The 25,533-nt window shown below is 53.4% G+C and overlaps 8 protein-coding genes across 8 annotated transcripts; 4 read left to right on the forward strand and 4 right to left on the reverse strand.

The window, feature by feature from the left end:
* Window positions 1-1,643: 1,643 nt before the first annotated feature.
* Window positions 1,644-5,084, forward strand: N7474_006390 (uncharacterized protein; the record flags this gene model as incomplete). The annotated part of the gene is made up of 1 exon (XM_057197800.1): window positions 1,644-5,084. One exon carries the CDS (start codon window positions 1,644-1,646, stop codon window positions 5,082-5,084), a length of 3,441 nt encoding a protein of 1,146 aa, XP_057051240.1.
* Window positions 5,085-5,814: 730 nt separating this feature from the next.
* Window positions 5,815-7,997, reverse strand: N7474_006391 (uncharacterized protein; the record flags this gene model as incomplete). Its single annotated transcript, XM_057197801.1, has 6 exons — window positions 5,815-6,021; window positions 6,089-6,163; window positions 6,605-6,693; window positions 6,749-6,875; window positions 7,074-7,879; window positions 7,943-7,997. 6 exons carry the CDS (start codon window positions 7,995-7,997, stop codon window positions 5,815-5,817), a joined length of 1,359 nt encoding a protein of 452 aa, XP_057051241.1.
* Window positions 7,998-8,121: 124 nt separating this feature from the next.
* N7474_006392 (uncharacterized protein) lies at window positions 8,122-9,218 on the forward strand (the record flags this gene model as incomplete). The annotated part of the gene is made up of 3 exons (XM_057197802.1): window positions 8,122-8,197; window positions 8,260-8,538; window positions 8,587-9,218. 3 exons carry the CDS (start codon window positions 8,122-8,124, stop codon window positions 9,216-9,218), a joined length of 987 nt encoding a protein of 328 aa, XP_057051242.1.
* Window positions 9,219-9,557: 339 nt separating this feature from the next.
* Window positions 9,558-10,493, forward strand: N7474_006393 (uncharacterized protein; the record flags this gene model as incomplete). Its single annotated transcript, XM_057197803.1, has 1 exon — window positions 9,558-10,493. One exon carries the CDS (start codon window positions 9,558-9,560, stop codon window positions 10,491-10,493), a length of 936 nt encoding a protein of 311 aa, XP_057051243.1.
* Window positions 10,494-10,889: 396 nt separating this feature from the next.
* N7474_006394 (FAD-dependent oxidoreductase) lies at window positions 10,890-12,010 on the forward strand (the record flags this gene model as incomplete). Its single annotated transcript, XM_057197804.1, has 3 exons — window positions 10,890-11,023; window positions 11,090-11,201; window positions 11,261-12,010. 3 exons carry the CDS (start codon window positions 10,890-10,892, stop codon window positions 12,008-12,010), a joined length of 996 nt encoding a protein of 331 aa, XP_057051244.1.
* Window positions 12,011-12,698: 688 nt separating this feature from the next.
* On the reverse strand, window positions 12,699-14,730 carry N7474_006395 (uncharacterized protein; the record flags this gene model as incomplete). The annotated part of the gene is made up of 2 exons (XM_057197805.1): window positions 12,699-13,733; window positions 13,789-14,730. 2 exons carry the CDS (start codon window positions 14,728-14,730, stop codon window positions 12,699-12,701), a joined length of 1,977 nt encoding a protein of 658 aa, XP_057051245.1.
* Window positions 14,731-15,984: 1,254 nt separating this feature from the next.
* Window positions 15,985-17,631, reverse strand: N7474_006396 (oxidoreductase, short-chain dehydrogenase/reductase family; the record flags this gene model as incomplete). Its single annotated transcript, XM_057197806.1, has 3 exons — window positions 15,985-17,055; window positions 17,112-17,176; window positions 17,229-17,631. The coding sequence occupies 3 exons, from the start codon at window positions 17,629-17,631 to the stop codon at window positions 15,985-15,987; spliced, it is 1,539 nt and encodes a 512-aa protein (XP_057051246.1).
* A 1,253-nt stretch (window positions 17,632-18,884) lies between these two features.
* On the reverse strand, window positions 18,885-25,274 carry atg2 (uncharacterized protein; the record flags this gene model as incomplete). Its single annotated transcript, XM_057197807.1, has 4 exons — window positions 18,885-18,902; window positions 18,960-24,320; window positions 24,379-25,035; window positions 25,113-25,274. The coding sequence occupies 4 exons, from the start codon at window positions 25,272-25,274 to the stop codon at window positions 18,885-18,887; spliced, it is 6,198 nt and encodes a 2,065-aa protein (XP_057051247.1).
* Between the last annotated feature and the right edge of the window lie 259 nt (window positions 25,275-25,533).

A 25,533-nucleotide genomic window follows, 5' to 3' on the forward strand; every position in this document is an offset into this window, starting at 1 on the left:
CATTCGGAATGCCCAGTACATACTTCAACCCGCTTACGATGTAGCATCCAAATCACAGTGATTTCGAGAGCTCCAGTCTTCGAATCACTAGCCGATTTCCAGGCCCTTTGGAAACCCTCGAGATAGAAGCAATTGAAATCAGGTAAGTAGCCGTAGACTGATGTGGCATTCAGGCACTGCGTCCCCCATGCGGCCGCGATTCCACACCCGACTAGAATTGCCACGAGCGCATACAGTATGCAGTCTAAGCTGCAGCCACAAATATGTCCTGTGCGCATCCCCTTTCGTCTCTGCTGACGAAAAGGGCGGAGTCTACTTCCGCCGATGGACCGAGCTAACTACGTCATCCACAAGTGCTTCAAGACCAGCGAAACCGTTGCTAGACATCACACTGTCCGAGAATGCCACAATGAGCTGGAGATGGCCAACTCCGTCAATAGTAGCGTATCGCATCAGTCAGCGTAGAGCCCCAATGCCAAGCCCCCGTTCACGTGACCATCTCCCCCGTGATTCTTGCCTCACGAAAAGAAAAAGAAAAAAACACATCGAGGGAGAATCCCATTCCGCGTCAACCCCAGGGCAGAGAGTCATCGAATCCAGGACCTGCAGCACGACCGAGTCTTCCACTTCGTCTGCTCTGCTTCCGGACTCGACGCTGTCTACCGTCGTGAGCTCCCTCAACCCCCGGAGTCAGCTCGTGCCTCGCGCCGGGTCGCGAACGTGTCACCGCTCCGCCATCATCCCAGCGCATCAGGGCGACATCCTCAGGGACAGATTGGCTTCTGATCTCTCGACAAGCGACGTGATATATACCGCTAGATAGCCATCCACTCGGCGACTTCGCGCGCGACCTCAGGGAGGTCTCCCCTCAAGCAGCACCTCGGAGCATCATCGCCCTGCGGGAGCATCGTCAGCGAACCTATTTCGAGCATCAAGGGAACTCGACGCCAACGACGGTCTTCGATATATATTCAAACTCACGAAACCCCGGTGCATGATCCTCGCGGGACTATTCCGGAGTCGCCGCCGATAATTGAGAGGGGTGTCCAAGCTGCTCGCCGTCCATCGACCTTGACCTTGTTAGGCCTTGGCCGGAAGAATCCCGAGAAAGAGACGGTAGATGTCCAAACGAACAGCGCAAGGCCCTCAGGGGAGCAAAGAAGACGAAAATCAGTTTCATATGTCGGGCACTCCAGATGAGAAGCCCCAGCGGGCCACGGCGGCCCAGATGGCCAACCGCAAGTAAGTCAAGTGTTTCTTTTCTTCATGCCCTTTTCTTGCCCTTCGCATGGTCTCTACTATGGGGTGGGAGGCGTTGTTTGTTGGGCCGTCGAGGATTAGAGAGATGACTGGGGTGATCTTTACCCTTACCCTAACCTTCCTCTTTGGGACGTGTCTTGTTGACGTGCCTGCCTCTCTACTTCCGTCCTTCTCTCCCATTGTTCACTGCTTCCTCTTGGTTTCCAATCCACCTTTCCTCTTTTCTCTGTTCCTGTCTACGAACCTTCATGTCCAAATATCTTCGTCGAGCTCTCATTTCCCCCATCAAGAAGGAGATAAAGCGACAGCGCTCCCTCTCACCCACCAAGGAAGAGCCGGTCGCCTCCCCCACCGTCAGAGAACCTGATCCCTCCCCCACCAAAATGAACAAGAAACGCAAGTTGTCGGATGCTGACCTTTTCGGGGCACCCCCCGCGCATTCCAGAATCAAAGATGTCCGCGGCAGAAAGCGTGCGATGACTCCATCCACTGCACCTGGCAGCCAGTCTTTCGGCAATGCCTTTTCTTCTGCTCCTGCGCCGTCTTTTGGTGGCAATCCTTTCTCCTCTACCCCATCTTTGCAGCCGACTGGCTTTGCTTTTGGCCAGAGCCAGAGCTTTCCCGGCGCCAACGCCAACTCGTCTCTCGGTCAGCCCCAGCAAGATGGCTCGGCACCATTCTCGTTTGGAGGCGCCTCTCAAGGCGGATTTGGGTTCAGCGCCCCTTCCTTCGGTCAGCAGACCAACTCCTTTGCTGCGAACAACCCTTTTGTCAACGGCACGTCCAGCAGCCAGCCAGCCGAGCCAGCCCAGCCTACTGGGATGTTCAGCTTCGGTGGGAACAGCGCCTTCAATGCCTCACCTGTCACTCAACCCGCGGCTCAGCCCTCTGGCATGTTTGGAGCGCCGCAGACCACGAGCGCTCCGGCGCCCCCCAACATGTTTGGCAAACCTGCTACCACAACCACTGCTGTTGACTCCATGCAAACCTCACCGGATGCCAAGCCTAAAGCCAGTGCTCCAGCTTCTACGCCCGGTTTCCAGAATCGAAACCTCTTTGGTGGCGCGGGTACTCCCAGCTTGACACCTTCTGCGCCATCCACTCCTGCTGCCAACCCTTTCACGAACCTCAATGTTGCTTCGACGACCTCAAAGCCTGCCGAGACACAGCCATTCAAGAACCTCTTCGGTGCCGCTCCTGCCGCGCCCAAGGTCTCAGAGCCGTCTCAGCCTGCGGCCAACAATGTCTTCGCGCCGAAGACCGCGACTGAACAAGCTCCATCCCCGCCTGTGCAGGCCAAGCCATTTGGTTCTTCTGTTTTCGGTTCTGCTCCCACGACCGCAAAGACCTCTGAGTCCCAGCAGCCCGCTCAACCTGCCCCTGCCAACATTTTTGCACCGAAGACAGCCGCTGAGCAGGCTCCTGCTAAGCCCGCAGAGAGCAAGCCTTTTGGGAACCTGTTCGGTGGCGCTCCCGCAGCATCCAAGGCTCAAGAGTCCTCCACTCAGCCTGCCCCTAGCAACATGTTCGCTAGTGCTCCCGCATCCAAGGCCCCAGAGCCTTCCACTCAACCTGCTCCTGCCAATATTTTTGCCCCGAAGCCAGCCGCTGAGCAGACTGCTGCTAAGCCCGCAGAGAGCAAGCCTTTCGGGAACCTGTTCGGTGGCGCTCCCGCCGCATCCAAGGCTCCAGAGCCCTCCGCTCAGCCTGCCCCTAGCAACATCTTCGCACCCAAGCCAGCTACAGGACAGACCCCTGCCTTCGCCAACGTCATGGGAGGGGGCATCTCGGCACCTCAGGCCACGCAGCCGTCGGCTCAACCGGCTCCGACAAACTTGTTTGCGCCGAAACCCGCTACCGCACAGGCAGCACCTCAGAACCAGCAGCCGTTTGGCAATCTCTTTGGTGGTAAACCTGTGGCCGCTGCAGTCCCTGCAGCCAAAGAAACATCGGCGCCTGCCGTTCCAGCCGCTCCAGCCGCTCAACCTTTCCAGCTGTCAAAGCCTCAGTTGCCTTCCAGCATGAGCGAAGAACAGGCAGAAGATGCCGAGTTGCTCTTGCAACTGCGTACCCTGAATGAGTCGTTGAAACAGGGAGTCAGCAAACGCAGTGCCACGGATGATTTTGATTCACTCATCATGTACTACTTGCAAGTCCGTGAGACTTTGGGTGTTCCTGTCTTCCCCAACCATTCCGGAGCAGAAACTACGACGACAAATGGCCCTGTCGCTAGTGCCCAGGATGATTCCTCTACTGCCAGCGTTTTCGCAAACTCCTTCTCCGCCCCGAAGACAGACTCGAGCAAACAACCCGCTCCGGCGCCTACACAGTCGGCGAGTACTCCGACCACTGCCACCCCTGCAGCGGCTCCGAAGTTTGGAAACAAAATGTTTGCCAAGGCTACATCGGGTGCGAGCACCTCTGCATCTGCTGCCAATGCCGCTCCATCGCCACCTTCTGATGCTACAACGTCTGCTCCAGCGCTTGCAATCCCGAAATTCGGAAATGGTGCTTCTGGCACGGATTTCATGGCGCAGTTCAAGAAACAGGCAGACAAAGCCGCTGCCGAAGAAAAGGCTAAGCGCAAGGCTGAAGATTTTGATTCCGACGAAGATGATGAAGAGGAGTGGGAACGCAAGGACGCCGAGAGACAGCGCGAGAAGCGCGCAAAGATTGAAGCGGCATCCAAGAAGAAGACGAAGTTTGTTCCCGGCAAGGGATTCATGTTTGTCGACGACGTTGACGAACCGGCGGCTTCAACCGAAGCTGCCAAGGAGTCTAGTGCTCCGAGTCCCACCGCCACGCCATTGTTTGGCAAGCGTGATGAGGCAAGCAAGATTGGTAGCTCCAATGAAGCTAGCGTGATCAGCAACGCTAGCTCCCGCGCAGCGAGCCCGGCTACTTCGATTTTCGCATCTGCAAACCAGCCGCTTCCCAACTCGCAGAACATCTTCGGCAGCCTTTCTGCAACCCCACAGACCTCTGACAAGGATGACGGGGACTCTTCCTCAGGCGATGACATCCACGAAGCCATACGCAAGACCCCCAAGCGGCGGCCCTCTGCAGAAGACAGAGAAGCGGACGATGATCGCCCATCAAAGCGGACCATAAATTCCTCCGATGCTGCCACCAGCAAGTCAAGCCTGGACGCCCCTCTGCCGGCCCCTAGTGCTGCCGCGGGTCGCAGTCTTTTCGATCGAGTTCAGACTCCTGGTCGTTCTGCGACGAGCTCGCCTAATCCATTTGGCGGTTTGATGGGCGGAAATGCCACCACCAACAATGCCACCAGCTCCCTGTTTACCGGTGTCAACACTTCGGGTACCAGCACTCCCATTTTCGGCGCTTCCCAGACTGCCGATCAAACCTGGAAGCCAAACACCCCGATCAAGTTCGCTGCTGAATCAGTTCCTTCGACCGAGATTGCCACGTCCGCGGACGTCACCGGCGACGAGGAAGAAGGCGAGCCCGGTGCTATCTTCAATCTCACAAATGCCAAGTCTGGCGAGGAAGAAGAAGATGCTGTTTACGAATGCCGCGCTCGTGCTTTCAAGCGAGATGGTAGCTGGAAATCCCAGGGCACCGGAATTTGCCGTCTTCTCGTCCACCGAGAGACCCATGCTGCTCGTGTTGTCATCCGTGCCGACCCAGGCGGCAACATTATCCTCAACACTCACCTGAAGCGTGACTACGCCTATTCCAAGGCCGGCAACAGCGTGCAGTTGATGGTGCCGCATCATAACAAGCAGCCTGAGCACTGGGCCATCCGGACGAAGGCTGAAAACGTCACTGAGCTCTTCTCCAAGATCGAAGAGATCAAAAACTAATCACATTTACTATCACCATCATATCTTCACGGGGCTTCGGCTTCATGATCTCCGATACAATTTGTCGGTCTATTTCTTTTTGTCACACCATCAAAATTCATCAGCGAGACGCCCCTGGTGCCCCCACGGGCGTCTCACGTTACATTTATTGTTGGAAGTCATTTTTTGGAGTCAGGGGGGCATGTATTTGTACGAGCATACTGGCATTGCGTTTTCCTGTACTTCGAGGGCCCTCGAGACCAGCGGACCCGGATTTCGGTCCTGGGGTCTGCTTGGGCTCGAGGATCCCCTCGAAGATGTTTTTCTTTTGTCGTTGCTTTCTGTCATTCCCATTTCCTGTCTGCATTCACTTGGCTGGGTCCGGGCTCGTCGCCCTGGGCTCAGCCAAGTGATAGCACCGTTGTACTTTATCCAGGGAATGGCAGTTCCGTTCAACGAATTTTACTTTCCTTTGTAAACCTAAGAATCGGCCGCTGCGAAGTACATGGGCAGCGAGGCAGCCAACAAAGCTACGCAGGTCTTTTGCACATCTAAATAGCTGCAGTCCTAAGTGCCGGCAAGCAGCCGTAGTTCTGGAACTCCAACCATCCAAGCACCCTACAGTAAACAATCCCAAGAAAGAGATAGGAATAGAGCGAAAATAAGGTATTTTTATTTTGAAAGAAGTCCCCGACCAGACAACAAAACCCCAACGTAATCATAGATGCGATGCTTATGACATGGAAGAGATTTACGCATCGTCAACGGTGGCAGTGTGCAGACCCTTGGGGTTCTTGACGTTGACAGCCTGGACGTGCGAGTACAGACGCTCCACGGCGCCCTCCTCGTCGTTACGCTTGCGCGAGATGCGCACGCGCAGACGGAAGGGAACGCCCTTGATGCCGGCCTCCCAGACCTTCTTGTTCAGCTGGGGGTCGAGGCGGACGTCCTTGGTGCCCTACACAATCACAGAACAATTAGAAAAAGACTGTAGGCGGGGAAAGAACGAGAGTGGTCTGTCTTACCATGGCCTGCTCGGCAAAGGCGCGGATCTCCTTGATGGCGCGGGGAGCGCGCTTCTTGAAGCTGACGCCGTGGCACTATATTCCCGCAAAGAAGGCGTAATTAGTCTTCCGTCCGAATGCCATTGAGTGGTGATTGTTCTGCTCGTGATGGTTGTGTGTCGTGGCCGTAGAGGTGGACTTCATCAAACTAATTTCTTCTTTGGGGTTTCCGGGTTTGTGTGTGCGTGGATGTGTGGTTACGTAGGTTCTGCAACCAGTCGACAATTCGGCAAGAGAAGATGCAAAATGACAAGACGAGTAGAGTCTCCGTGCGGGAAAACCCGGTAGGATACAACCACAAGTCTTGCAAGCAAATTCTGATCTGGGCAAGGTTCTCCATGGCGGAATCATGGACAACCTTCCCACACACAAACTCCGGAATCTCCAGAAGTTGTTCTCTGTCCATTGGTTCCTCCAGATCACGACGAGTCCATCGACGGCGCAGATGTTAGGGAACAGGAAAGGGGATCAACGTACCCGCTTGTGCAGGTTGATGGTGTACTCGCGCGACACCACATCGGCGATGGCCGAGCGGGTCTTCTTGCCGGACTTGACGTTGGACATCTCTGCTGGGAATTAGCAGGGAGTCAAAAAAGAAGAGGCAGATATGAGGTGACTGACTGAAATGGGGGTTGTCGACGGGTGGGCGAGAGGTGGTCGATGGTCGAAGCGGAAGTGCGATTTTTCGAAATTGAGAGTGTGGCTCGCTTAGTGTGGGACCGGACTCTGATTGGTGGAATACACGTGACTATACTAATGTGCCTCAGGCAGGCAAGCATCGACTGGGCCCTGGTCAACTACTTTAATTAACGAACTACGGTCATGCTGGCTTAAGAGAAATTAAATGGGACAAAACCCTTGAGATGTGGTTGAAACTCCAAATCTGGGTTCATTTATTCACTCTATGTACAAGAGGCTCGTCATCGTTCTAATTCTCCCCACTCACATCCGGATACAGATCAAACCGGCGCTGTGTATAGATCGGGATGCTCGACCGAATATTCTTGATCGTCTCGTTATCCAAATCCGCATATACGATGGTCTCCTTCTCATCCGCCATGCTGAGGATATGGGCACCCGGATCGGCGACCAAACTGTGCCCATAGGCATGGTAGTCCGCGTCCACGTCCCGCGCGGGACTGCACATGGCCACATATGTCTGGTTATCGACTGCGCGTGCCCGACCGAGTAATTCCCAGTGCAGCGGACCGGTAGTGGTATTGAAAGCGCCCGGGTAGAGGAGCAAGAAAGCGCCCTTGCGCGCAGCGATCATGGCCGCCTCCGGGAAGCGGATGTCGTAGCAGATAGCCAGCCCGACCTTGCCATATTCAGGAAGGTCGAGGACAGTCAGCTGGTTGCCCGGGGAGAGCACATCGCTCTCCCTGAAGGCGATCTTGCCGGGGATATCAATGTCGAACAGGTGCGTCTTGCGGTGGGTGCCGATCAGGGCGCCCGACGGCGAGAAGACCAGCGAGGTATTGTAGTATTTCTTGGTGGTGGGTTCCAGTTCTGGGATACTGCCGCCGACCAGGTAGGCATTGGCCTCGGCGGCGATCGCGGAGAGGGCGTGGAAGGAGGGGGACTGTTCCTTCGTGGGCGGGGAGGGGAGCAGAGTCTCGGCGTATTTGGGGAAGTGTGCGGTGCCGTAGGGGGAGTTGAAGCACTCGGGCAGGACGATCAGGCCTGCGCCTGCTTTGGCGGCCTCGAGAACCTTGCTGCGGGCATGGGTGAGGTTGGCGGCCTTATCGACGCCTGTAGATTGCGTTGGTTAGTTGGTCGGGAAGAGACGCGAAGGCGTAAGGATTCAAGACTTACCCGATGCCAACTGCACCAGGGCCAGTTTCAGGGGTTTCTTCAGGGAGGCAGCCATGGTGGTGACGTGGTGGAAGATAAAAGAAGACGAGAAGGTTAACTCCGCAACTCCGCACTGACCCGCCACTATATAACCACCTCGCCGCTCTCATTATTATTCTCCAAGATCAAAAAACAACAAAATGGTCGCTCTTGATATCGTGCGCAAACATAATTCAGCCCTCAAGGACTTGGGGCCCAACCTGGTGGCCGTCTTCGGTATAGTCCTCCTGCTGTAAACCTTTAATTATCCCTTCACTACATACTAACTCGGATTCTAGTCGGCGGCACCAGTGGCATCGGCGAAACCACAGCCCGGGCCTTTGTGAAACACACCCTCTCTCCGCGCGTCTATCTCATCGGACGCAATGAGAGCCAAGCATCCCAGATCATCGAGGAACTGCGCCGGCTGAACAAGGACAGCCAAGCCAGCTTCATCAAGTGCGACGTGTCGCGCCTGCACGCCGTGGACGAAGCCTGCAAGACCATCCAGTCCAAGGAGGACAAGATCAACCTGTTGTTCATGAGCCCGGGCATTATGACCACCAAGGGCCGCGACGGTATGTCTGCTTTCTGGAGGGGAAGTTCCCTCGCTAATCCATTCCTAGAAACCGACGAAGGCGTGGACAAGAAGCTGAGTCTTCACTACTATGCGCGCATGCGATTCTTGGTCAACCTGTTGCCGCAGCTGACCAACGCGGGCACCTCGAATCAACTCTCCCGCACGATCTCCGTGCTAAGTGCCGGCCACGAGGGAAAACTGCTGGTGGATGACCTGCCGCTGAAGAACAACTACTCACTTCGCAATTGCGCCAACCACGCCACCACCATGAACTCCCTGGCCATGGAAGAGCTGGCGGCGTCGCACCCAGCCACCTCCTTCATCCATGCCTACCCCGGTGGAGTGAACACAGGCCTGCTGGACAAAATGCTAGGCCGGTTCGGCTCGAATGCTCTTGCCTTCCTGGCGAGCCCGTGGATGGTTCCTCTGGATCAGAGCGGCGAGAGATATCTCTATGCGGCTACCAGCTCGACTTATCCCTCGCGAGATCGCAAGGCTGATGACGCTGTGAGTGGATCTGACGGGACCAAGGGTTCGGGGGCGTATCTGCTCTCCTGGGATGGCTCCGTGACTGGGAACCAGAAGATCTTGAACGGGTATCGCAGCGATGGGACCCGGAAGACAGTGTGGGAACATACGCTCGGAGTATTTGAGAGTGTCTGTGGGAGGAAGGAGTAATTCGTCATAGCATCCATCAGGAATAATGGTAGGAATAAATGGTAATCATAATCCTTCTGACCTTAGTTCGGGCCGTATAGATCGGGCTATACTGGGCCGGTCACGTGGTTCGCCTCCCTCAATTCGCTGGAACCCAAAGTTTGGTTTTTTCGCAGGAGGCGAATTCCCCGTCTATAATAATAACGGGCGGAACGAAGGAAATCAGGAACAGACAGTTGCGGAGTTGGCCCTTTCGATCTCCGTGCAGAATCCTGCACAGACACCAAATAGAATCCTCCTTCCTACCTCATTTGCCCCCAGCCGCCCGCCCGGCGCTGATCTGGGCCCCGGATCACCATCATGTTCGAGGACTTCTCCTTTACGTCGCCGTCGTCGCGCCCGCCACGACTCACAGTGGACGCCGACGACCGGATCATGCTAGACGGCGACAGCTCGCTGATCTCGCCGCTCTCCTCGCGATGTCCATCGCCGCAGTCCCACCGGTTTCGAACCGGGTCAGGCTCCCGCTCTCGCAACTCCTACTTCCGTTCTCCGCCTGCCCCAACCTCTGTGCCATATCCTTACGAGCCAAAGAGATTGTCTATCTCGACCTTGACCCAGAAACTGCACGAACATAGCCTTCTCCCTGCACAACACTCCCACGACTCTTCCCCTGTCTCTGCAGCACCGCCGGGGTCTAGATTCGCAGGGTACGTCCTCACGCCGCCAGATACGGACCACGACGAAGAAGGGCTCGGGATGAGTGACCACCTGTCGTCGCCTCTTTCGTCCAGCACGAGCCCCACCTCCATGCCCCTGGACTCTCCGGATCAAGGCAGGAGAGCAGCAGACCGGTCACCAAGTAATGGTGGTGCCGGACTACCCGATCAACTGAACGTGCGGATGCAGCGGCAGCGCATCGCCCGGCTACAATGTAGTCCCGCCGAACTGGACGCCATTCGCCGAACAGTGCTAGCCGATGAGGAGGACGACAACTGCCCCGGGGGAGACGAAGGTTACCATCCCAGCTCCCTTCCCCCGCGGTCCCCGACACGTCGACGAACGGCCACTTCAGCGCGCAGCAGATTCAGCCCCGACTCTTCTGTCTCTGCATCGGGACAAGGGACTACGACTTCCCATGCCCGGCGGAAGAGCAGTTCTGCTGGGGTTCTGCTGCCTCAAGCGAACAGGGTTGAGAAAAGTCAGAGTGCGGTTCCGTCTAAGCGCAGCGAGCATGGACTGAGACGGAAGAGTCTGGTTAGTGCTGCGCTGGCGAATTTGGTGGAGGAAGGATGATCGGGAATTCATTCTGAATCTTCATTGTATATATCTTCAGATTGATACCCGATTTTATTATAACATTGAAATATAGAGTGTATATTTAGTCACCTACGCTCATCACTGATTTGAAATAGACTAGATAGAAGACGCCTCCTAAGAGTAACTAAGAAAGGGCATCGAAGGCAAACAGTTCCGAATCTTCCAATCACAAACTATTTCTGGCCCCACTGCGTCTGTTTCCTCCGTCCAACCTGATCGCATTACTGGATGGGCATGTCGAAGGGGAAGGGACTTCCGCCCCACAAGTAAATCACATTTCATTCGATGCGCGAGAAATACTTATAAGGTTAGTTTCTCCTCCGTCATGAAGCCAAACTACGTGAGAAGCACGACTCGCTTTATAGTCTAAAAATGGACGTGGCTATAGTTGGCTCGGGTATAGTCGGCCTTTTATCAGCTCTCACTCTTACCGAAGCTGGTTATGCAGTGACTATTATCGCACGCGACTTACCGGGAGATGAGACCCAGGACTGGGCGAGCCCTTGGTATGTTGTCCCTTCCAGCGACTAGTTGCAGGATAATAAGTCGGAAGCTGACTTGTTACTTGACAGGGCTGGGGCGGCAATATTTCCTCATCCAGATGCGAAAGGGCATTCCCTCCAGGCGGAAACCTTCAGGTATTACTGGGCTCTTGCACACCGAGATCCTACTAGTGGGGTCCAGGTACGAATAATCCCAACTATCTCTCATTCATTTCACTGACTATGGAAACAACGAACTAGGTAGTCAAAGCAACCGAATTTTACGATGATCGAGCGGATGATTCGAGTATTTGGTACAAGTATCTTGTGCCACACTATTGTCGAATCCCTACAGGTGACCTTCCCGCAGGTGCAACAGTAGGGTTCACTTTCCAAACCATGACACTCAACCCCGCGGTATTCCTTCCTTGGATCAAGAAAGAGTTAGAGACTCGCGGAGTACGGTTTATTCGCAAAGAACTCAAATCCATCGAAGAAGCAGAAAAGATTACGGGATGCAGCATCGTTGTTCATGCATCTGGACTCGGTGCTTTTCATCTTGCGGGCGACAACGACGTGGTAGCTATTCGCGGACAAACAATGTTCGTGGAAACCGACTTCGATGAGCTCGTGATGCTGCAAGGATCGCAATACTCGTATGTTATTCCACGAATGTATACGGGAGGTGCGATCATGGGCGGAGTGAGTCAGGAAGGGAACTTAGATCGCAACGTGGACGAGAATTTGCGACCTGATATCCTTGAAAGAACGAAGAAACTTTCTCCGGGACGCTTTGATTCTGTGGATTTGAAGAACGACAATATCAAAAACATCGTCGCTTTTCGACCTGGGAGAAAAGGGGGCTATCGCCTTGAAGCAGAGGGAAAGGTGGTGCACGCATATGGATTCGGCGGCCTTGGCTATGTATACAGCTATGGGGCGGCCTTGAAAGTTCGGGATTTGGTGAAGTCGTTGACGCAAGGCAAAACCACATATAGAAGTCGTCTTTAAAGGCAGAGTTGAGGGTCTCTAAAAATAACTTGGAGATGTGCGGCTTTTGAATGTCAAGATTCCAGTACTACGACACTATCTAGCCTCAAACGTTGATACACGCAAAGTCTTTGGCTGATCGTGTTCTACCAAAATGCAAGACTCGCGCATTTTGTTGGCCTACGAGAGATCAAAATGTATATCATAGACAGACTTATCAATTCAGTGCTTTCAATCATTCAGAAAGTTAACCTTCAACTTTTACTCGTACAGTACTCTCCGAAATTGGTATCACCTTACTGCCGACCTTTGCTCAGGCTTAGTGACATGCAAGGGTGTTATTTGAGGTGGTTTAACATTTTCTACACAGTATACGATTCTACTTAAATAAACTCAGGCCAACCAAATGATAAGGTTTGGTCGCGGGGTATAATTGGCTAGTGGGCCACCACGCAAGACAAGAGCGTTTGCTATTGGTTCGCCCGGGCAATTCCAGGGGCTGTCCGGAACGACTTGCATGCCTCACGGAAGAAGTTGCCCGATAGCGGGTCTGTACTCTATGTCTATGTCCCCTCTTTTTGTAGAGAGCGACCTGCCTCATACGAATAAGACAAAACTTTCTGTCTATTTCTGAAACCTGACTACTGACTTTATTAAACAATTCTTATCAGCAAAGAAGAGGAAACATCTTGATATCGAGGATTTGAAGTCAACAAAGCAGGGGCCAGGTTTTCTGTTTCTTTAGAATATCCATCCAGGTCGGGAAAGGCTCACGACGATTCGCCTCGAAATGCTCGTCCTGTCGTTTCCATAAAGCAGCCATGGTATCTTCCGCAATCTTGACAGGGGCAAGACCACATCTTTCCTGTGATCGTTTCACTAGCTCCAAGATAGCACACCGTCTTTCATTTGTCATTGCCTCGCAGCCAGCTAGGAAAATTGGCCATAGTGTCCCAGGACCAGTATGCTCTACCTCTGGTAGTGTAGCATGCAAGGACGTTAAAGCAGTGATAATGGCATCAACATGGCCTTGTAAAATTCCTGGGTGCACTTTTCGAACTCGCCTGTAGAAGAGAATCACCAGCGCAGCGTTAAAAGCTCGCAGAACGTGGGAATAAGGCGCCGGCGGCACTTCCGAGGGATCGAAATCATTGTTTCGAATACCGTACGAGTGGATCACATTTTCGAGGCGATTACTCCGTTTCTGCAAAAAATTCCAGATCTTGGAGTCTATCTGTATTTCGGTGCCTTGTGCGGCTTCCATTTTTTCTAAGACGTTGGCCAACCGGACAGTTTGAGAGACCAGGCTTAGCCAAGTCTCTGAGAGGCCATAGGCTTGTTTCGAAAGAGTGTGCGCGGATCTTCTCGAGTCACGGAGGTGAATATCGGGAATATCCCTGTTCTGGTCCTTTGGCTCGTCAATGTTGAGGTCGTCATCCGAATGCTCTAAGTCAAGAAAATCGTCTAGACGGACATTATGCCCCGCCGTTGATGAATGACCATCAAGTCTTCTGGGTGGTCCACAGGTCCGAATTTGGTGACTCAGAGAATCAATGAACAAGTTCGAGGGGCTGAAGTCGTGGAGAATATACGTGCTTTCGCCCACGATGCGCAGCCACGAGTAGACATTTATTAGTAGGCGAGCTTTGTGTGAGGTCTTGCTTTTAACTAATCCGCGGAGTCGCAGAAGTCGTTCAGCATCGATCATATAGCATCGCACGGCTTGGTGTTGACCGAGGAAGATCTTCATAGATTAACTTTCGTCGCGTCGGGTGCAAAAGAGCGTGGGAATTGCTTACCGCCGATTCTATCATCGCGCATATCGCCATCAGCTGGTCCTTATACTTGGCTTTGGTTGGGCCTTCAGTCTCCTTGCTCAATGAGATGCGCATGTGATTCTGGGCCGCAAGATATGCTTGATTGGCAACTTGCTGCCAGTGGGTTACCGAGATTGAATCACCAAACCCAGCGGACGGCGTAACAGACAGATACATAGCAGAGCATGAAATAAGACTGAAGAGATTAGCCTGTCGGGCTTGACTAACATCTTGCGACTCCATGACTGTTAAATCTGCAAGTGTTATAATCGCCGCGGGCAGATTCAATATGTTCCATGGTGCTTTCTTGCCCAGAGGAACGATAGTAAGTTGAGACACGACGTGTTTTTGGAAAACTTTGAGCAGAAAGGAAGCATCTTTGAGGATATCAACTGAGGCTACAGGACTGTCCAGAGTAGCCTGTAGGATGCTTGTGCAATGTGACTGTCCTTCCTCGTGGACCATGTTATGCGTTAGATCCAGATTCATCGCTAAAGATGCATTGTACATCTCGCTCTCGGAAACAAGCCATCGGGAAGAAGGAGGAAAGTTCGGGCAGTTCATTGAGTCGAAAGAGAAATTGGACGTAATCCCGTACAAGTTATCATTGAGACCAAAGATATCCGACCACTGTAATGAGTCATCTGGAAGTCCCAGCAAATCTTCAGATGGAAAAGATGGATGCGTTGAATGTAGTTTATCAGTGGAGGCTTCGGGATGCGATTGTTCGATTGTTCTCTGCGTGGTATTGCTGGCAAATGAGCCCCGTGGTTCATTAGAAGCAGAAGTCAAATTCAGGACGGCAAATGGACCAATCTTGATACCATCCTGTAGAGAAAATGATGATGTTGATCTTGCTTCAATCTCTTCCAAAGACGCATCAATGGATCCCGATAAAAGGCCCCTGTTCAAGGCAGTACCCATCGAAATCCTTGATTGTTCTGACGTGCGAGTCAATACGTGTCCACACAAAACGCTACCAGGTGCTAGAATGATTTACCGCTGTATAAATGGCGTCTTAAGCCATTTCTTCTCGTCTGATTGCGCTTCCCATTTTGGGTATCCTGCGAAGGAAGATGCGGTTTTTCTGGCATCCACCGCACCTCATCAGGAAATCCGTCGCAAGTGAACCCCATAGAACGACATGTTTCACATGAAGGCCGTTTCTGATCGCACTTGACATGTCGACGTCGGCATGTCGTGCAAGCTCCGAGTTCATGCGTTCGACGAGATTTGGTTCGGCGAGTCATAGCCGGAGTGGACTCATTGGTGTGTTCAGGTTATCCAGCATCAAAATCCGGGGATATTCCGACATTCACTAGATAGCAGAGTATAATACCTCGGAGATCGCGTAGTGACGAGGCCAAGATAAAGACGATCGGGGGACCGGAACCACCTGCCCGTCGTCGTGGGGTATTTGACACCTCGGCTGCCAGGCCACAACATCCGGAGGTTAACGGAATCCACTTTGAACGGCACACTCCAAAACATAGTAAATGCAATAAAAGATGTATATCAGAGTATTTCCTACGACATATGTATGATACTAATGGGATCATAAAGTATTTCGAGATATACTTATTGAGAGATAACTGTTCAGCGTTGTTGAGGTTGTCCCGGATCATAGTGCCCTGCCCGTTTGGGACATTTTTTTTCCTATATGTACCGTTCCAAGTATTTTTCTGTTCAAGATACAAACTTGACCGGTGATGCTGCGGAGTGACCTGCCACCTTGCACAATTGGTAGCTTGCTCCCTTGCAGCCCTATACACGGGCGGGCTGCTGCTATCTTTTTGAAAACCAGGGGTTCAAAACCTCAAGTCACTTTTTTATCTGACTTTTATTTGATTCTTACACTCCGCGACCCTCTCTTCCCACTATATATATGCTTCAATTACCAGCACTAAGACCAGCCTGGGAGATCATGAATGAAGAGAACCGATTCAGTGATCATGTATTCCATGAATTATTGATACAAAAAGTACAAAAAAGAGTCTCTGACTCAGATAGAAGTGAGGAAAAAAGTAGTATACAAGAAGAAAATAAGAAGTTGTAGAACTAACCCGTATCCCAAGTCCATCATTCCATCCATCAGGCATATCCAAAATCCATATGATATCATATCACATAAGAGAAGAAGAAGAAGAAGAAGGGAAGAAAAACAGAGGAGATCTAGGTTTAGTTACCACCACGCCAGCTGAAAAACTTCCGAAAGCCCACCCGCTGCGAAAACGAAGATTTTCGCTCACTACTTCTGCGACTTCCCGACTGTCCAGACCAGGGATCGCGAGACCGGCGCTGCAGGTCGTCCAGCGCGCGCGCCGGGCCAGAGGCACGGAGGCCCATGTTCTCAGCTGTGGCAGCAGCTAACACCTCGCGGATATGCGGGTCTAGAAAGACAGGGTCGTACGGATCGTAGAGGCTTGCGTAGCTAGATGACGGGAAAGGGCGGTACGTGTCCGAGTGAGCGGGCGTCGGGGGTACAGTGGAGGATGGAGAAATGGCGGGAGAGATTGCTGGCTGCGGTAGGTCGAAGAAGATACCGCGGTCTCGCTCGTTGACCTGGGCCCATTCGCCGTTGGCGTAGACTGGGGATCCGGGTTCGCCGATGTCGCTGCCTTCGGAGTACAAGGATGGTTGGGAGGAAGAAGAACATGGCTCTCTTATTTCATTGTAACGTTCGGGGATGGAAGCCATGTGTGTATTGCTGTTATGTGCTGAGTCGCTGAGGAGGTCGTGGTTGATTTGGTCGTGTTCGTAGTAGTGTACGTGGTTATCATCATCAAGAGGCGGCGATGTCAAATCGGCCTGTTGGAAGTCGGTGGAATATTCAGACAGGGAACGAATCCGGTCATTCCCTGTTAGTGGCGACCTGGGCATGGGGTAGAGCCCCGGAAGAGAAGAATATAGAGACTGCGAGGAGTAATGCGAGGGCAGCGAAGCATCTGTGAACTGGGAGAGGGAGATGCGGTCCAGACCCTGTTCGAGAGAGAAAGCGGTGGACGAGATCCGAGAGTCTCGTCTGTTGTCGGAGAACATCGAGCAGCCATCAACATCTTCAATGAATGAGACGATGCGTGCCACATCCAGCGACTTGCGCGGATTCAAGATCTCAAACGACGCCCCGCCGAGCGAGATCGTCGCGGAGGCTTGGGTGGTATGTGCCAGCATTTTGGGATCTTCCTGAGCCAGAGGAGAATGACGAGCAGGGGCATGGGCGATACTCTGTCGTTTCTCGCGGAAGGTGTTCTGGGGGGACAAAAGTCAGCACTGTCTTTTGAGACATGTTGTTTCAGACAACTCACCACCCGCTTGCGGTTATTTGGCCTGGGACGCGCAGAGTTGTCCGAGACAAGAGTCACCCGTGGAGCTAGTCTAGAGTCAGTCGGAGCTAGTTAGTTTGCTTAGGAGGACAAACATACCAGGGATACTATCAAAGACCTCAGAGTCCTGCTCACTTCGCTGAGAGACCACACTGTGAGAATACGACGGCGACAGCGGAGGAGGGCTGGACGTCGCAGACGACACAGACACCGGATAGGAAGAAAGAGAGGAGAGCGCCGGGGTGGACTTGTTCAAATTCAAATTCAGGGCCCGGGGCTTGCGCTTGAGCGTTCTCCCTGCACCGCGATCGACAAGATCGCCGACGCGCTCATGCGACTGCGACAGCGACTTGCGGTAATCGTGAAGGGACAGTGCTCCCGTGAAACCCTTGGTGGAGCGAGGGGCGTGCCTGTCGTGAAGGTCGTCTGTACTAGACGAGCTGCCCAGCAGCTCGCTAGCATAGCGCCAAAGACGCATCGAGTCGGCCAAGTCATCCGCCATCTTTAATTTGCTTTTTTTGCCTCTGATGGTGGTTCGCTTCAATATGGCATTAAAGAGGCGGTATGGGCCATCTCGTGGGGAAAAAGTGATGCGTCACAAGAAGACACCCCAACAACGCTGCAAGGGACGCAGTAGTCAAGTCGACCCATCGCAAGACAGCCAGGGCCCGTAGGTTTATGTAGGAACAGACCGGGACAGTCGGGACCGGTACCTGGGTAAGTCTGGAAGGCCTGGAACCAGGAACGATGGGTCTTCTTAAGGCGAACCGGTGGTTCGGCCATGAAGAATGGGCATTATGCGCCAGGCGGTACCAGTGGTCGACGTCACCTTGCCATTTCCGGATGATCAGAGAAAAAATAATCTTCTTTTAGAACGAGGCTGGTTTCTTGTGTCACAGTCTCGTGAATTAGTGAGTGAGTCTGTGGGGGATGTAAGGAGGGATTATTTTTCCCACACCCTAGTTTAGTAGATGACCTGCGTAGTTAACTTGTCCCTGCAGCCAATCACCCAGCATAACAGTGATGCCGTCCAGCCCTCTGGGCCGTTGCAGCCAGTCGGGGCGCCGATTGAGGCCGATCGATGCATCACTTGCGGCTGAGCCAGGGGGATCGATTGGCTGACAGGCGGCGGTGGCAAGAATCACTCATCAGCGAATTCTCCACTTTTGGAACAAAAAAGCTGGCTGAATCTCGGAGGAGTTCCTGAGGATGAATAACAGGGCAGGCGGTCCAGCCCGTGCTGGCCTCGGTGTATGAATCATGACATTCGTGTTAACCGTGGGTATACCACGAGAATGCCCCAACCTAATGGTGTACACACCTGCAGTGCCGATCTCGTGGCTGCGGTCCGTGGCTGCAGGCGTGGCTTTGCAGCCCTATGCATGGGGGCACATGGACACCCGGTGGATGCCTCAGCCCCCAGGGTTCCGGTGGCGAGATCGCTGGATTGGGAGACCTGCGTGCTTCTAGAAGGGTGGTGGAAGGGACTGCTAGCATAGATCGTCCAATTCAATTTACGCTCAAGTGCGCTAGAAGTATTCACAAGCCAAAAAGAAAGAAAATGAACCAAAATGAACTCCCGAGGCAGCATTCGTGGTGTGCACATGCGACAAGATCCAAAGTAAGTAGTCAGTCGTTCCAGTCGTGGTACATTTCATGCGTCGTAATCGTGAGTGTTGAGCAACTGCCAGCAACAGAAACAGAAAAGACAAAAAAAAAAGGGTATCTACTTCAATCCACAATGCCGAGATTCAGTCAATGTCGTTTATATTTCTGGTAGGAGCAGTCAGTCAGTCTATCCTTGACATAAAGCAGGGGAACGCCACTCACATCTTCCATTTTCCGCCGGTTGCTCGGGTCTAGCGTATTCCCCGCGCCGAGCAGGGTCTGGCCCACGGCCTTGGAGACACCAATGGCCGGACGCAGGATCACCGTGGGCGCATGTTTCCACACGGCTTTGGCGGCGCCCCGGGCACTGCCACTTTCCACAACCTCTCCCGGCACGGCGACGATGGCATCGCGCGCCAGAAGCAGGTCACGCTCGAGACCCGTGAAGGCACCGCGGAGACCCTGGACCACTCCAATGGGCTGGTCGGCATACAAAGAAATCTTCTTGGTTTCGTCTTCGTCGACTTGGTCTTCCTCTGATGCCACCGCGGCAGTCGGAGAGGTCAGGAGATCCTCAGCGCCCTGGAGGACGGTTTGCGTGCCGATGGCCAGTTTGGCCCCCAGCTTGACTAGCTCATTGGAGGTGGTCTTGGCGAAGGCGAGGGCGCCTTTCTGGATGCTCCGGACGATCCGGCCGTCCTTTTGGTATTCGCGCATAGGCACAACAACCAGGTCTCGCACGCCCCCGCCCACATTCACCAATGACCGGATGGGCGCGAGGCCGGCAAGAACGCCGGGGAGCTGGTTGCGCTTGATATCCGGCATCCAAATGTCGTTGAGCGTGTGGCCCAGCCGATCAAAGCCCGAGACCCCGTAGATGATCACATGGCGAAGCACCATGTCGGCACCATCCAGCACGAAGAAGTTCATGAATTCTGTTGTTCGACCGGACCGGAGTCCCGCGTAGTCGACCCGCTTGGGTTTGAAGTCTAGTTTCACCTGGACGGCGTTTACCTCAACCCGTTGCAGGAATGGGACGTCGCCAGGGACGCTGGGGGGCTCGGTGGATTCGTCGCGGAATTCGAAGAACCGACTCATGAAGTCTAGGGCATCTTGGTCGACATGTAGTCGCAGCGGAAGTATGGTCGCCTTGAGAACAATCTCTGAGGCTGCAAGCTCAGGTACAGGCTTGACAGTCAAAATTTCCAGATGGACCATACTTGTCCCGCTTTCCTTCTCGCCAACCTCATGCATGTAAGTGGCGAACTTCTTCCACGTGGAGGTAGGCACATGGTCGTAGATCTCCAGATCATTGACGCGCACATCCAACGAGCTCTGGGTCTCGTCGGAACCCGGCGGAAAAACAACCAGGTCCGCACACACTCCGCGCAGTTCGAAGGTCATCTTGTGGTGTTTGCTGCGATGCAGGCGCAGCCTTTTCCTATGCATAGACGACGATCGACCCTGGCGGCTTGCGGTGGCTGTCACCGTTGTCGACGTAGCGTAGCTCCCTGTCTCGCTTGCGAGGTCATCAATGTCGCGGTTGATCTCGCGGTGTAGCTCGCGCGGGTCTTTGTTGGCTGGGATGCCTATGTAGATCGAGTTGAACAGGAAATCACCGATGACGGATTCTTCTTCGTCCTCCGCGCTGGGCGACATCCGTGTTGTTCGCGCTCGTCGCTCTGTGGCCTTGGTCTCGACCTCTTTGACTGCTTTGGAGATGGTATCTCGGGTCCGTTGCCAGTCGTAGCCGTCGAAGAGGTTCCAGATGACATGCACATCGCGAATGCGTACTCGTAGAGGGCTGCGTTGAAGTTTTGAGTCGTTTGACAGGCCGTAGGTGTTGTGAGCGGAATCCCACCGGTGGGCGGTTCCTCCAACTGCAGATTGCCTTGCGAAATGATCATCCTGGAAGTCCAATTCGCCGATACTGGAAGAGACCTGGTATTGAGAATGGAAACTGTCAAGCAGGTCGTTGGATTCACGTGTCCCCATAGCAGCGGCAGGGCCACCACTACTCGAGCCTCGTTGTACAGGATAGAAATCACTGACATACTCCAGTTCATCTTCGAGAATATCTGGCTGGAGCGGTTTGTCAAGCTCGGAAGGGAAGCCGGGGTCTGCGGCGAATGCATCTCCCGAAAAAGAAGCGAGCATGTCTTGAAGAGGAGTGACCTCCGTCCGATATTTGACGGTGGGGTTGGGTGGGGTTGGAGGCTGAAGACCATTTATAATGCTGATAAGAGTCTGCGTTGAATCCGCACAGGTCTCCAGAATCAGAAGGTCATCTCGTAACTCCACATCTAATGACTGCATCCCGTCCTCAGAAAGACGCACCAGCTTCACAACAGCCGTCGCGGATGAAATCGATGAGACGGGAACGTAGCCTTGGTCGATGTATGCCTGGACCTGAGTGCTTTGGGTGACGGCTGAACCACGACGATGTAGGTTATCGGCCGTGCCGACAATTCCCACGTCGTCAATTATCATAAGCGACGCCTTTCGGATGTCCAGGGTGGCCTCTGATGATTCTTGTCCATGCATCGAGCCACCGAATTTGGCATTCGTCAACACAGCAAGGCCCTTTGCGGGGGTGTTGCGAGGATTGAGGCCCAGAACACAGTCTCTGAAGATGACAGCCAGTTTTACAGGCTTCACAGTGGAGGATGCTGTATTCATCTTGACTTCTGCATCTTGAGAAGGTTGCAACTCGGCGATATTGGCAATAGAATCCACCATACTGCTGGCCAAGTCACCACTCGTCGTGTTGCCACCAAGTCCAAAGAAAGCTATGACAGATGGTATGGTATACTCAACACGCAGGTGATGCAACTTGACTTTGAACGTGGGATCCATTTCATCAGGAATGAAACGTGCCATCAGAAGCGGTGGATGCGGGTGAATCTGGGCTTGATCCTTGCTCGGCAACAGCGTCTCGCCTACCAGCTGCTCACCTTCATTGCGGAAAATAGCCATTGTTCCGATCTGAAGGGCAAGCAACGAAGGCATGGTTATATAGGCAACCTCAGGGTTGGCAAGGTGAACATTAATATCTCCAACTTCGCCCCCCACTAGAATCTGGCCGTCGAAGGTTCTCACCAGTGCCAGGATGAGAAGGCCCGGACGATCATCCTCAGGCAGGTACTTCGTGACGTTCGATAACCGGCTTAGTTCAGAACCAAGAGATGAAAGTGGGAGCAAGCCCGCAGTGTTTGAAACAACGGTTTTCACCCCGGCCACTGTGATCCTCAGAACAGAGCCCTGCCGTCGCTGTCGAAGCAGTGTATCCAGCATAATGTCATCGTCATCATCGTACTTGTCTTTGGACGGGGTGATCAGCGTTAGAAGACGGTCGAGGTCGACTTCCTTCGGTGAAAACAGAAATTCAATCCTGATATTGTTCAGAGTGACCTTGGCAGGAGCATCATGTAGATCATCAAGGCGAAGCGGCCCACTCAATTTGGCTTTGTCGATCTGCACACCAATGCCCTCAAACCGGCTGACAATCTTGACGGCAGTTGTAGTCAGATTGAGACAGTGTGTTTCACCTATCACATCCAGCATGATGCCGCCCACCCGAGCATTCACTTTCCAAGGAGCGGACGCACTTTTGGCCATGTCTGCTGGAGGCGGTGTCTCAAAGTGGACACCGCGATGCCTTTTCTTTGGGTTCGCTGGACTGCCTTTGACAGTTGACACGGATGAGATAGAGCTTCCCAGTTCCAAAATCGTGCTCAGCCCACCCATCCAACCCAGAACTTCTTCTAGGCGTTGTATATTGAGATTGAAATGGAGAGGCAGCGTGGATATGTTAATCTTGGATGAATCCGCGGATCGGGTTATTGAAATAGAGATGTCTCCTTGTGAAGGGGTCCGCATGTCCCGGGTGGACTCGCGCATTTTCAATGTCTCGTTGAAAGAGATGAGATTGTCCGAAGCAAATCCGAATGCAAATTTCGACACATCAAGAGAGAGCTTTGTCGTCGACCCAGTGGACAAGCGAGCTTTGAGACCAGACATAGTCAGCTGAAGAATTATGTCTTCAATGGAGTCTTCAGAGAGTGACAAAGGCACACCGGCATGCTCGGGAGAGATTCCTGGAACGTGTTCGATGAACTTGACTGCGATTCGGTGGACGACAAGATTGAGAGCTGTTGCATGTCCGGATTGACCTGACGGAAGCTGCTGCTCTTTTGGCTTCTGCTCTTCAGTTCCCTCAAGCAGCTGTAATACCCGTTGTCCAATCTTTGCCAAAAGCCACCCCGTCGCGATGTCAAGGTGAATTGTTCCCGAGAACACTTCCAATGCCACCTCATGCAGATGAGAGGTGGCTTGTTTCTCAGAGTGCTCCGAGAGCCGCGGTTCGCCCTCATGGGATCCGTGAGAGTCAATGGAGCCGCTTCGCAACCGGGCCGATGCATATGTTCTGGAAGCGAGAAGACTGTCTTCGACTGTAGAAGCACGGAAGCCAACCACGACACTTTTCGGATCACTATCTGCCCTCTCCCGGGATAGCGACGGCGGCGAATCGCCCGAAAGTTCTTCGTCTTGAGGAGGGGACGGCAGCCACACCAATACCTTGTCAATACTCAAAATTTGTTTTCTTATTTCACTGAGTTTTCCAAAGGAGGGTGACGAGCCAATCGAAGCTCTACCGGGAGAAGCAGATTGAGACTGGGCCTGCAGGTCATTTGAATTCTGGTGCTCGTTGAAGTACGAGTTGGACGGAGCTGCGGGTTTAGGGGTTGAAGGGGTGCCTTCGTCCTGGTGGGCGGGCTCAGCTTCTTCACAGTGATCACTGTGGGCGGTTTTCTCAGCATCTTGAGAAGTACTTTCCACATTGCCGTCATTAAAAGAGCCCCATCCTCCAGGGGTCTTCGGCATAAAACCACCAGGACCTCCGCTAATAGCGCTCATGTATATACTCTGAGCTTCATCGTGTGAGAAAAATTTGGACTCGGATAGATCTGCATTTGGCGTTTCTAGTGCGGAGTCTGCGCTGCCATGTTCAGAGGGAACCGAAGAGCGAGATTCGTGTTGCGGTATGCTTGGCTGAAAATCATCGTTCATGACGTGAGAAGCCTGTCCAAATGCGGTAGTTCCAGTTCCAGTACGACCACTGCTCTGTGTGTCGCTCATACGTGATCCATAGATTCCATCGCCCGTAGTTTCACTGTCTTCAAGATCTCGGCGGGTATGTGATGGGAGACCCTGAGAATATCTCCCGCTCCCGCCCGACCCATCAACGTCAAGATCATCAAAATGGGTATCAATCACCGAATCCAAATACCCAGGATTATCCCGAAACGGATCATCATCGCCAAAGATTTGAGAATCCTCAGGATATCTACCTCGTTCAGAATCCGAGTCTGCGTCCGAAAATCGGCCGTCATTAGAGAATGTAGACGCCTCTACACTGGGTTGTGTCGCGCTGCCAATACCAAAATTTTGAGGAGGTTCAAGGATTGTTGACTGCGTCATAGCAAGAGCAGCCTCTGAGGCGGAAGAATCAGAAAATGGTGGCGAGGGGAGCCCTGCTCGACGGCTGGCTGCCTTTCGAGCGCATGGTGGTCGTCGGAGAAGCTGGAGCCGCAAAGCGTGAATAGTTCGAAAACACCGTCGGATCAGATATCAAGCCGACATTGATATCCAGCAGAGAAACTAGCCGCTTGCCTTCCCGTAGAGGGAGCGCCTCGTCCGGGCCCGCAGTGAATGCGGACACCGCATGCACATCGACCTCCTTGACACTCAGCAATCCCGACACAAGATCCGGCTTCTCCTCCGCCTGTCGTTTCGAAGGCCCGTCGGACTTCATCTCCATATCCAGGCGCACAGCGACATCTTTGATTTTCAGCTGCAACCGATCCGCAACACCCTTGAGAAACGCCGCCACAAAGCTGGGGAGTGATAGCGTCTCGTTGCCAAGTCCGAGCTCCTCGTCCTCATCGGTGCTGAGCGACGACGATGTGCGCTGTAATACCTGCGACCGCGATGAGATGGCGGCTTGGAGCTCCTCCTTCTCTTCCTTGGGCTCGGCCTCCAGGAACGACTCGGCCAACCCAGACGGTGTGGGGAGAACCTGTTCCGTGCCTGTCTCATGGATTCCTAGTCCTTGTTGGTTCCTCTGATCTCCGTGGGACGGCTCCTCAGGTACCAAGCGCGCATGTACATCGATCCCGCTGGCCTCGCAAATGATCCCACTGGAGTATATATCGGCGGGGACCGTGATCCGCAGGAACTGCACGCGAGCAGCAAGTAACTCGCATGATGACGGGAGGTGGAGGAGGGTTGCCAGTTTCTGTTTGGAATCAGCTTTGTGTAGACAGTGGGGATGATCATCACCATCACCCCGCCACGCCCGCAGCACAGACTCACCTCCAGTTTCAGGCCGATATCGCGCAGCTCGACGGTGCTCCGCTGGCCCCAGCGGATTCCCAGGTTGTCCGGGTCAAGGGCGTCGGTGTCTACCAGACCCAGACGCGACAGGGCATACTTGAGCAGCCGCTTCTGGAAGAAGGATGGCAAGAAGTAGGCCATGTTGAAGGAGGTGGGGAGCCAGGGGAGGCTCGATCATACAGGGATCATCAAGGGCATCATCGAGCGGATAACGAGGGAACACGAAGAGAACGAGAGAGCGTCAGTTGGGGAGAAGAGAGACATACATAAGGGAAGGAGGTGAATGACGTTCCGCAGCTGATAACGATAACTACGGGGCGACTGACTATATTAATCATCTATCAGCACACAACAAACATTGTGATCCGACTTGCTCTTTCTCTTCCGTAACTACCCTAGT

Source organism: Penicillium riverlandense, assembly GCF_028828495.1.
Source record: "Penicillium riverlandense strain IBT 135883 chromosome Unknown utg000006l_segment0_segment0, whole genome shotgun sequence".
Lineage (NCBI taxonomy): Eukaryota > Fungi > Ascomycota > Eurotiomycetes > Eurotiales > Aspergillaceae > Penicillium > Penicillium riverlandense.